The following is a 12595-nucleotide window of genomic DNA, read 5'->3' as shown; positions in this document are numbered from 1 at the left end:
AGAACTTCTGACCTCCCACAAAAGTTCGGGTTTAGACGAAACAACCATGCCGTCACCGGTCTTCAGATAGCCCTATTTTTTTAAAACTTCTCTGTAAACAACATTTCTTTTTCTTCTTTCGGTTTGAAGAAAAATCTGGTGACCCTCTGGAGCACGCCACATACAACTGGCCATGCAAGAAACAATCATTTCTGAGATCCATACTGGATAGTTTCAAAGTTTGGCCCTGTGCTGTATTAATTGTCTTCGCGTAGCATAGTTTAACCGGAAATGGCAGACGTTTGAATTCAAATTGGTAATCCGATGGTATTAAGGGAATCCTAGGGATAACGACTGTTTCCCCTTGGTTGACGCCAGTAAAAATGGTAGCTTCGATTACATGTTTATGCAAGGTCTTCAATTGAAGTCTGGTTCCATCGCGCATTAAAATAATTGTAGCGCCAACTTTGAGGTATAGGATGTGAGGTGGTATTCCTGGTGGCTCAAGAGTGTGCAGAAACTTTACAGGATAATGAATCAACCTCCAATACATTGTCTAAAGATTCATATTTTATTTGAATCAACAAAAAATTATTAATACTGTTGGCTGAGTCGTTTCTTGGAGAAAGAATAGCTCTTTCTCAAAGCCATGCAGCGCAATTTACTCCAAATTGAACAATATTGGGGTAGATTCTGTCCGATAAGCTAGTCAGATCTCTCATAACATGACCAAGATTACTGGGAATGTTTATTATAGATCCCTCCTCTAAAATGTTTCCATCACCAATGTCTAGCAACAAATTGGAGAACTCCTCCGCCTTTGAAGATAGACACCCATATTTACATTAAAGGACAAAATATTAATTTTAGGCCATAGAATTGATGATTTAAGGCAAGCCTTCACTTCATCTGCACGTGTCCCTCGTAAGACAACAGGCAACGTCTGTCTGAAGTCACCAGCCAATAGTACCACCAATAAGTCGGTGTCAATTGCTCATATCTTGGAGAGTCCTATTTAGAGCTTCAATGCCTTTCTTATGGGCCATTATCGTACACTTATCCCATATGGTACACTTATCCCATACAATAATTTTGGCTTCTCGAAGCACGTGTTCAGGTTCAAATGTAATTTGAAGGCATCGGATTACCAATTGAAATTTTAACATAGCAACAAATTCTGGTTACGAGTTTATGCTACTCGATAATCTTATTATAATAATAAGGCCAGAATCAAACTTTGAAAAAAAAAAGTACCTCCAACTTGGAGGCTAATAACAATATGTAAATTGATTATTTGTTTACGGGGAAGTTTGGAAAAAATAGAACTATCAGCTCTTTATTGTAAAAAATATAAATTGCGACTTCTTTAGGTATGAACTCTGAAGTGCGGTTTTTCGATAGTTTCGACTTTTGACAATAAGTTTGATTGCACTTCCAGCAGGGAAATAATCTCAGTCGATGAACTTGCGGGCAACTGCTAGTAATGAAATATTGGAGGTATGTCTATCAGAAAGTGAGTAAGTAATTGATGATAAACTTTCTTATTTTATATATTATCCGCAATGTTTTTAGCTCCCGTCTAGTCAGAATACGAATAAATAGTATACCTCATACCATCAGTTACAATATTTCAACGGTAGCCAGGGCTGCGCGCTGATGTATGGCGACAGACAGACAGATAAATTGCTTATAATTTATCGTTGCACGCCTCCTAATTACAGACGCGCCTCGGACAACTCACAAAAATGATTTGTGGTTATTATCGTTGAGGAAATAATATAGCATTAAATGTTCGTTATAAGATACATACATACATATTTTAGTGATCCGTACATAAAAACAGACAAGTGGAGGCAACGGGCAGGCGTTATAAACCTTTATCATGTGTCTTCCACGTTTGTATTAGTGGCTGGCAAATAAAGGATTAAATGAAACCAAAAAATCCTGGTTACAAATTAAGTAAGTTACAATAATAATATTTTCAATGAGAAATACGTCACACCTGAATCATAATAAAAAAAGTGTGTGTGTACTTATGTCTGCACGCAAGAAGTTATAATCCTATAATATAATAGTATAACCCTTAAAATTATTTATTCCTCCTGCAATTCTAAGTTTGTAGAAAGAACAGTATTGTAAAAATCTTGCAAAGATGGCTTTGACAATTAATTGATAAATAACCAATACGGCTGTATGGGCTTGAACAATTTGGACGAAGAAACCAAAAAAAAATTACGAATGTCGCAAAGGTCATAAATTTTTTAATATAATCCTTTCGAACTATATATTCGAACCCGGGACCTCTAGTTTAGTAGGTAGGATCGCTAACCACTCGACTATACGGTCGTGTACAATATAATACTTTTGTTCACTTAAAAAATACACGAAAAGTTATAAACACAAAAATACCCACAATTGTAATTAAATTTGAAATCTAATGAAACATAATTATGCGTTCTACTTTACCCACCGTAATTAAGCTTGCAACACTCATTACAATGTGTTTAAATTACTACTTAGATGACATATGAACGTAATTTATATAATTATATACTTCCAGACGTCTGTAATAATATGATTTTATGGTTTTTTTATTGCCTACTGGCAAGTTGTGACGTAATTTTGTTATAATTACTGCTAGCGTGATGCAAACCTACTGTTCCCTGTTCGCTACTAGATTGGTGTATAACAAAATAGCTTTTAAGGGTTCCGTAGCCAAATGGCAAAAAACGGAACCCTTATAGATTCGTCATATCTGTCTGTCTGTCCATCCGTATGTCACAGCCACTTCTTTCCGAAACTATAAGATACCGTTGAAACTTGGTAAATAGATGTAGGTATTTTGTGAACCCCCATTAAGATTTCCACACAAAAATAGAAAAAAAATTGGGCGTTCCACATACAGAGCTGTGCAGCACTGCATTGTTATGGCATTCGTATCAATTACCATCAGCTGAATGTCCTGCTGGTCTCGTCCCTTATTTTCATTTTAAAAAATCTATACGCTTGTACTGCTCATCGTAATTTAAGTGTAAAGTTCTGCACCAAAATTTCTAACTTCTTTTCCCGCTATTGCACTGGTCACAGTGACACATATGATGTTAAGTCTTATCATCGAAGTACAATCGCTGGCTTAAGCACCCTTCAAACAGAAACACCTCAATAATTGCTTGACGGCATAAAAGGTGCTAAAGCCTAGCTGGTATTCTATGCAAAGAAGTCTCACACTGGAGTGTTGGATGCTAGTTCAAATGTCTTGTATCCATTTGTGGCCTATTTCACCGGTTCCACTATTATACCAAATATTTATATATAAAAATATATAATTATTTGTTCAAATCATAATCTAATCATTTTTTTTAAACTTGAGCATTCGATATATTCCTTTATCCAAAAATTAACATGATTTGATTACCTCCTTCTTTTAATACATTCGGATAGATAAGTAGCATTTAAAACAGTTAATAAAAAAATTGAGTCTCTAAGGCTAATTCAATGTATGATAGGAAATAATCATAAAATAATATAACATTTACAGCAATATTTTAAGTTTATTAAGTATAGAAATATATGCTTTGGTATTTTACAATTACATTGTAATACGTAATAATTATTACTATAGAGCTTTTGCTCCGTTTAAATAACTCTTTGTGATAGAAACCCCAATGGTTGGTTCATGCCTAAATTTATTTGTGAATCAAAAAATCACTTAAAATCCACCAAAAAGAATTGTAAAGGAATCAATTTTGAGAAAATAAATTATTTTTATGCCTCTTTACATGTTGTTCTAAGTGATTATCGCTTTTAACAATAATATAAACAAATGTTAGTAAATTTGATAAAAATAATTAATTAATGAAGATCATAAATTTCAACTGGTTAAGCAATATTATGTCACGGTTAAAATATTAATAAGTTTAAAATTAATTAATCATGGAATATTTAAAATTGATTTATTTATTTATTTAAAATGAATTTATTCATTATGTATCATGATTTAAATATTATTTGTTATATATTTAAGGATGCGAAACCTCAACACAAATAAAAGAACTGATTTCGAAATTAAATCTTTACGTATATTTTTCTCCATTAATAATAATTATAACAACATTTCATAATGTTAACAGTACCATTGAATACAATATCTAGAGAATCTAGACGCCATAAATTATATGCTTTACAATTTTTAAATGAGCTATTTCCTTTTTTGCTTTACAAACAGTTCTACTATGAATAGCATTAAAATGTAAATTTTCAATATTAAGTGTCGACTATGAAGATTTTATCATACAGAGATTCAATCTTACTGCATAAATGAAATATAGTTGGATTTAAATTATTTTAATGGGCTTAATCGAAAGTAATCTAAACATCTCAATCTTTGCTGTTAAACTTACTTCATTTCTAATGAATATTTATTTAAAAAGTTACCATGACAAGTCCATTAAAATATTTTCCAAAGTGTACTAAGCATTGCATTTAATTGTAACAAATATATCAACAGTTATTGTATCTTTAGTTGCGCTGAAAGTCTGCCAAGTCGTTTAAGTCTTATTTTATCAAACGCTGGAATAGATTCTAATAACAAAAACGTGGATAATATTGCCTCATGAAAATTGTGCTTTTCGTATTGATAATAATGCAATATAAAATATTGGTTTAACAAATATCAGAAGCTCGTTCGGACAGGGAAATAAGGAAACAATCGTTATACCTTTTTAAGTGAATATTAAAATACAAACACGTTTAACAATTGTCGCTAATGATAGAAATAACAAATAAAGATAAACTAATAAATTACGCGCTATAGTTTTGGTACATAATATTTTCGTTAGTCTAACTATGAAATAAAAAGTGCTCGCGAGGTAAGTGGCGCGAGCAGAGTCAGTGCACATCACGATTATTTAAAGATAGAGATCACAGCTGTAGCGCCCCTTGGGGCTATGTCCGATGATATGAGCCGACTAGAAACTAGAAGAACACTATTTTATATATACACCTTCTTCAGTTCCAAATGTCCTTTTGGCATTAGTCTTCGGCGCCCCCTTTTTTGTTTATGTGGAGCGCCGATGGTCCTCAAGGATGCAACGGTCTAGGTCCAAATAATGGATATGATGGGAAATATGCAGCGAGCGAAGGGTGTGGTGGAATAGGAAAAGGCAGCGATGACGACGACATGAGGTGAGATGGCTTGCTGTATGGGTGGAATCTTGGTGTTAGAGGTGATAGCGGTGGTGTTGGATATGTTCTTTGTAGCATCGGATGTGTGGCGCTCAGCATTGACAAACTAGGACTCGATTCTCCGCTTGCCGTGTGCGATCTCAAATGTTGCAACAACTCTTCTGATGAGGCGAATCGCTTTCCACAATAAGCAGAGTCTCCTGCCATCCAACTACAAACGTATGGCAGCTGGGATGCTGCGGCTAGTGCTGCTAATTGAGCATGAGCATACGCTGCCGCGGCTGGATGACCGGCCGGTAAGGAAAATGGCATCTTTGCATGATCGCACTGTGCGCATCCAGCTGGACATACCGCAGATTTGAGCAAATGAGAGCTTAGAGAACAACCCGTACAGTACGGATCTCTGCAAATCCCCATATCACCTCCAGGAGCTTTCATCCTCGCATATGCTAAATATGGATTGATACCATTCTTTAAGGCATGATGTTGTGCGGCCATTATACTACTAGTCATTAAATCCATCGGTAATGGAAATCCGGAGGGAGGTAATCCACCGAAAAACGGCGATGATGTTACAGGTACGCTTGGTTTGAAGCTTGAAGATTCTTTGGTTTCTGAAGTGGACGGTAGTGAGCTTGGTGGATACGGTAACTTGGACGTTGAATTTGTTGAGTCTGAATTAGATTTCACTTGAGCTGGTGAAGAGAGAGGACTCGATCTTTCATCACATTTCTCAGACGGTGTTTTACGGTGAGATTGTGGCGAAGTTCGTAATGATGATGAGCTTTGATTGCTACTACAGCGTGCTTGTACGGGAGTTGTTGAAGCACTTCCTTTGGATGATGGCGTTTTAGATTGTGTATTTACTGAGGCTCTATCTTCGGGCGTTCGAGTCTTTTCTCTCGTAGTTAGGCACGATTCATAAGGCTTGAAACTTGGTTTACTATCGACATGTGATTGTTTTTCATCATATTTCTTACTTGCCTTTTCAGCGGCCGAGATAAGTTTAGGATTCGGTGTATCAGCGCCGATAGCGCTGCACGTTTGCGCCAGTAATGCCAGCGGACTCTTTTTCGCGTCGAGCTGTAACAAAGAAGTTATGGAATGAAACATTGGTTTGCAAGTGACAGCACAAAGCGAGCTGGGGGTGTCTGGGCGGTGGGACAGAGGGTGTCCAATCACGCGGTCGACGCGCCATTATCCGCGCGTCTGGCAGCCGTCGGCCCCGCTTGACATTTCACTCGGTTCCCGCATGATGTAATCTCGCAGTGAAAAGGCCAATTTGTACCGCTGAATTTGCGGCGCGCCTGAACTTGCCGAGCTGTCACGTCTATTATCACGGTAAAGTGAACGAGAACATTGTTGTTTCAATACTAACTCTTCTGGGATACATTTTAATAGCTAAATTTTTTAAGTCATTGAATGAAAGTATTTGAGACACGTTCACTTATTGAAAATTAAATTATAATTATATCTGCAGATACAACTTTACATGAGCTTCATTTTGTGTCATTTTTCTTAAGAATATCATCTAACATGAATTTTTAAAAACTTAGCTGAATTACACAAAGCTATGTTTGTGTAAGACAGTTCTTTATCCTTTTTAACTTACTCTAAGGTATTAAAATATTTCATTTAAGTTCCTCATTGTTGTTTTCAGAAAAGGTGGAATAGAAAAAATATTAAAAGATATAAGCTTATAACAATTATATTATAATTGCAATTACTATTTGATTAATACTATATATAAAAGTGTGAGGGTTATATTAAAAGCCATGGAAGTTTGAGACATGTTTGTTCGAGTAATTTCTAATAAATAACTGTTGGCTTAGCAGCTATTTATTGAATTAAAATTTAAATGAACTAGATATGAATAATTTTAATTTACAGTTTAACATTTATTTATTACTATAGGTAGTTATTTTAATTTTTTATAGTTCTAATAACTATCTATCTACGTTATCGTACGTACGGTTGTGTTTAAAGGTACAGTAATTTATCGACGGTTATATTATTCAAATTAGCTTTCTAAAAAGGTTGTATGTAACATTACTCGATTTTTTTTTATTAAATATTTATAGGAATACGATACTTAATTAAGAGATGGGCAAATACCGCAATATTTTTATAAATTTACAAAATATAATAAGGTAGTATTTATGATTTTAGATAAGAACATAGCAAATGACAAAATATTGTTATATGCACATAATCTTTATGCTTTGCTTATTACCTATATACTTCACCAATATTGAATATTAATATTTATTATTTTGAAGCTAAATTGATAGATAAATTAATTTAATGAGACCATTAGTACTAGTAACGTATTAATTGACTCTTGAGTATTTTAAAAGTAATTTGAAACGAATCACCCTATTTGTCACAGTCAAAACTTTTTATCTATATTCGACAGTAAAGTAATTAAACTGCTTAAGAAACTTTGAATCGGTATAAAGTTTCTTTAAAAATATTCCATGATTTCGTGTAAAAAAACTCGGTTTAATAATAAATAAATAAGCTGTTTCAATAATAAATTTGCCGCGTTTCCAGTCATAACAAAAAAGACTATAAAGTCTATTAATTAACGCTATAAATCAGTTAACATTTGCATTATAAAGTCATAAAAATATAAAGTTTTTGTTGCCTTGAAACAGTTTAATAGCCTTTAATTAAATACAATGTCGTAATTCACTTCGTTATCGCTTGAAATTTTAATAATATCTAAGACAGAATATAACAATTTAGCATATTAAATAGCATAAGCTATAATTTATTTTTATGACTAAATGCGCTAATTAATAAGACACTAACCGTAGTTGGTAAAGGCGACAGGTAATCTGGACGCAAGTATTGATTGCTGGAAGTGAGCATATTGCTCCACAGTAAATTATCCTTCTCCAGTTTAAACGAATTATCACTTCACGATCCAATAATCACATCACACACTGCACTAGATCACGGACACGTGCACATCCAGCAACGGTTGACGTTCAACTGAACCGGTCTCGGCAGTCGGTGCCCTCCCCGGTCCCCCCTCTGACACGTTGTCACTCGTCACCACGCCATTTTTGCATTCTGTGTACTTTGCGGGAGCTTTGCCGTCTTATCCCCACCGCGCTTTGACACCCTGTTTATTATGCATCTCGCTCTCGCGCGGAAAAATTACTAGAACGCTTTCCGTTTTGATGAAAGGATTATTATAAAATATGCAGCGCGGTCAAAGGCGATGTGACAGAGATGCATCGCGCGGGAAATTGAATAGCAGTGTGTAAGCGAGGCAATATTTTAGCTTTGTCGTATCGACCACGACGATGTTTTGATATTCCCTTCACGTCTCTGTGGTTACTGTTTGTCACTTGTAACTTAAATTAGTTTTTGTTGAAATACAATAGTCAGTGTTAGAAAATTCAAAAAAAATGTGTCTCTAGTTGTATTAGCACTTTAGAGCGTTCTGATTTGCGGTAAAATGATTGCCTTTATAAATCAACACATATACGGCTTATTATGTAGTGCGAAAAATGAAAATTTAAATAAATAAATTATAATTATGATTACATTGTCAAAAATAGATTGTGTTTTTTTTACTTATTATTTTTATTAATACTTTGTACTAAATATCTCAATTTGTTCTAATGTTATCTTAGTTCTTAGTTTATCACGTATATACCTTATTTATTACTATTTATCAACTTGAGAATCACTTTGCTTTATATTTTTAATATATACTACAATATTATTATAAATATATTCTTTCATATTTGGAAAATTACATAATAGTAAGCCTTATAATTTGATAGTTAAGTTTAAATAAAATTTGCATTAAAAAAAATGAAAGACACTGTCATAGAGTTATGTTCTTTTATAAACAGACAAGCACCTCTTTTAAGACTTTCGTTTTTTCTCTTTAATGTTTGCGTAATCTGCGCAGGTAGACCATTCGCTTTCGGGGAAGTTTTATTGACTATTGTTGGTTGAGTGAGACCACCGCGGTGGGGTGAAATTTACCATTCATTGTTTACACGGGTTAAAGTGACGACTCATCGCAATTTATATAATCTTACTTAAGTGCACCAACGTATTATCCGAAGTAAAAAATGAAAAGAGATTAGTTTTTTGTTTTATTTTCTTTAGAGCGCATTGTTAATTTCGATTTTAGGGGCTTTTTGGTTATATAATGTTACTTATACCTAAGGGTATATTTTGTGCTATTCACCATTTTAATAATAAATATGGGTTAATGATACTTTTGTTATGACAGGCAAATGAGTCATTGCAGGTCACTGCCATTAGAATTGTAACGTATTACACTACTCATTAGGTTGTTTCATAATGCGTTCTGATTCAGATCATACTGTACCATTAATGGGGAGAAGAATCCATTTAGGCCTTTATGTCACTAATTATTTCCATAAAAAAGATAATGTTAATTGAGGTGCATAGTACTTTTTGCATTCTCCGCGCCTCTACGATATTCATCATTTTCATATTACATGCAACGTTTGCTCTCTTCTGCAGTTAAAGCAGCAACCCCAGCACCAACTGACGTGACTTGTTTATGAAAAGGACCGAGGATATATAGGATCATTGAAAAACCCTTAAATTCAGAGCGGCACTGTAGTAGCAATTGTAATTGCTTTCGTCACCTTGAGACACAAGATGTTAAGTCTCATTTGCCCAGTAATTTACTAGCTACGGCGCCCTTCAGACCGAAACACGATAATGCTTACACATTACTGCTTCATGGCAGAAATAAGCGTCGTTGTTGTTCCCATAATCTACTCAGCATCCTGTGCAAAGGAGTCTCCCACTGGTAATAAGCATGAATCACGACGTTAACTTGTCATCAGAAACTTTTTCTCAAAATGAAGAAGGACGACGATATTAAAAATAGTTTTACGGGTTATAATAATTTATTAGCAATTGTAAGTATATTTTCCTCAAAGCTTTGTAACATTGGTCTAGTAAGGCCTTTATGCTGGAGCCACATTAAGTTTTAAAAGCCTAAAGAACTTAACACGTTAAAAATAGCGTTTAATACGCGTAATAATCTAAGTGGCTACAGTATAGCGTTAAGCCGCAAATGGTTTTGATATCGTGCAAGGATTCATGGCTCTAAATGAAATATTGTAAATTGAAAGCTAAAAATATGCTTAATACCAATTAATGCGTTAATAATGGTGTTATCAGTTAATATTGTGGCCCCGCATTTATGGGAGAAAAAGCTGAGCAACTCTATCGAATCAAAGCGAGCCGCCAGTGACGTCACGCGGTTACTCCATCTGATTGGATTATGATGACGTAGACATTAATTCCTTATCACCCCGACCGCGGTGTGACGCAGCGGTTTGTTATTGTAATGAGATACTTAATGGAACACAGTTTGAAGTTTCCGTGGAACTAGATGATTGATTCCTAAATTGATGATACTTACAGTGCGTAGCATTTCTTTGTCAATGTATTCAGATAGTACGCCGATGTAATTACAGGCACAATGAGCCATACCATCTCTCTGCACAGTGCGTTGTTATTAGAATGTTGAGGGCTACGCTTCGCCTTAGGTCATTAACGGCCGTTTTCAATAATCTATCTATCCTTAGTTTAACTTACTAGACGAAGGCAAATATATCCTTTTACGCTTACTTACATTTCAATAACCTATTGACAGATAGCATTGGACTATAACGGCCGTTCCCAATCTTCAGTCTGTCTCCGATTGTGGTTTACTTGAGATTAAAATCGTAACTATCGTTGACTTTTGTGTCCCAACGGCCGCGCCGTAAATATATTGGATATAACTATGGATAGATAAGATCTTGTCATTAGACGGCGGTAGGAATGTATCCGTAAGTTAAACTAAGGATAGATAGGTTATTGAATACGGCCGTTAATGTGTCACGACTGATCATTTAGATCAGTGGTTAGCAACCCTGCCTGCTGAGTTAGAGGTCCCGGGTTCGAATACCGGTAGGTGCAATCATTTATATGATGAATATGAATGTTTGTTTCCGAGTCATGGATGTTTATTTTTTATTTATGTATGTTTAAGTAAGTATGTTTGGGGCCAGATAACTTGTATAAGAGTGTTTCAATATTATTATTATTATATTGCTACAAATATTATTAATGTGAATGTAAGTTTGTTTGTTACTCTTTCACGCCTAGACCACTTAACCGATTTTGATGAAATTTTTTGCAGAGATTCACCAGTAGGACGCTCCTTTGCACAGGATGCCGGCTAGATAATGGGTACCACAACGGCGCCTATTTCTGCCGTGAAGCAGTAATGTGTAAGCATTACTGTGTTTCGGTCTAAAGGGCGCCGTAGCTAGTGAATTTACTGGGTAAATGAGACTTTAAATCTTATGCCTCAAGGTGACAAGCGCAGTAGTAGTGCCGCTCAGAATTTTTGGGGTTTTTAAGGAATTCTGAGCGGCACTGCATTGTAATGGGCAGGACGTATCAATTACCATAAGCTGGACGTCCTGCTCGTCTCGTCCCTTATTTTCATAAAAAAAGATTGGTAGAGGACATGTGCTATATTTTATCGCGAATAATAGGCTGCTTCGCGGGGTTGCAATAAGGGGTGGAAATTTGTATGAAAGTTCGTCGTTATCTATATAATCAATATTCAATATAATGATATATATAGTCAAAGCAAAACTATTTATAAAACATAAATATTATGCCAAAGAAATCCGCTGAAAACTTAAACTAAATTTAATACAAGCGTATCACAGACGTATCAGGTTGGTTTAATACAAGTGTATCAGGCTTGTTGCGATAACAACAAGCTAATCCTGCTTACAGCTTACCCGAGAACGAAAGACAAGCTAGATAAGAAACGCTAAATAAGGCTAAACTGTACGCAGCTTACATATATACGAGTATTTGTTCCTGAAGCAGCTGTTATTAGGAATGCATGAGGTAAAGCCACTCTCTACTTTAACTCTAAACTCATTTTCTTTTCTTCTTTACTTTCCTGTTGTTTCACTGCTATCAATAATATTTAACTTAGATACAAACCAACGTACTTATATATGAGCAGAGATTGGTCTTTTTGGGTATCACGGTAGATAAAAAGCTCCAGTGGGGTTGACGTATTACCCAATTAGCATATAGACTCAGATCTACTGCATACGCCGTTAGAAAGATTAGAGAGTACACGAATTTTGCTATCGCTTGATTAGAGTACTCCAGTTATATTCACAGGATCATGACGTACGGTATTTTACTGTGGGGTCATGCTGCTGACATTGATATAGTGTTTGCTCTGCATAGACTCTATTATAGACAGTCACTCAAAGAAAAATTTAAAGAAATAAATATTATGACTAATGAATAAATGAATTTTCATCTCATATTCTGTAGATACATAATATTTTTTGTAATAATATAAGCTTTATATAAACCGTGGTGAAATGGTTTCAAC

The 12595-nt window shown here is 34.9% G+C and overlaps 1 protein-coding gene across 1 annotated transcript; it reads right to left on the bottom strand.

Annotated features, from left to right (window-relative positions):
- Positions 1–4036: 4036 nt before the first annotated feature.
- On the bottom strand, positions 4037–8232 carry LOC126975804 (zinc finger protein Elbow). Its single transcript, XM_050823835.1, has 2 exons — positions 7978–8232; positions 4037–6246 (listed from the first exon to the last, which is right to left on the bottom strand). The coding sequence occupies exons 1-2, from the start codon at positions 8035–8037 to the stop codon at positions 5059–5061; spliced, it is 1248 nt and encodes a 415-aa protein (XP_050679792.1). The 5' UTR covers positions 8038–8232; the 3' UTR covers positions 4037–5058.
- Positions 8233–12595: the final 4363 nt, after the last annotated feature.

The sequence above is a fragment of the Leptidea sinapis genome, chromosome 37, assembly GCF_905404315.1.
Source record: "Leptidea sinapis chromosome 37, ilLepSina1.1, whole genome shotgun sequence".
NCBI lineage: Eukaryota > Metazoa > Arthropoda > Insecta > Lepidoptera > Pieridae > Leptidea > Leptidea sinapis.
The sequence above is the reverse complement of the archived record's forward strand: the minus strand, read 5'-3'. Positions and strand labels throughout refer to the sequence as shown.

Coding starts and splice junctions, on each gene's coding strand:
- LOC126975804 (XM_050823835.1), bottom strand. CDS start 8,037: ATGCTCACTTCCAGCAATCAATACTTGCGTCCAGATTACCTGTCGCCT. Junction 6,247..7,977: donor TGTCGCCTTTACCAACTACG/GTTAGTGTCTTA, acceptor TCTTTGTTACAG/CTCGACGCGAAAAAGAGTCC.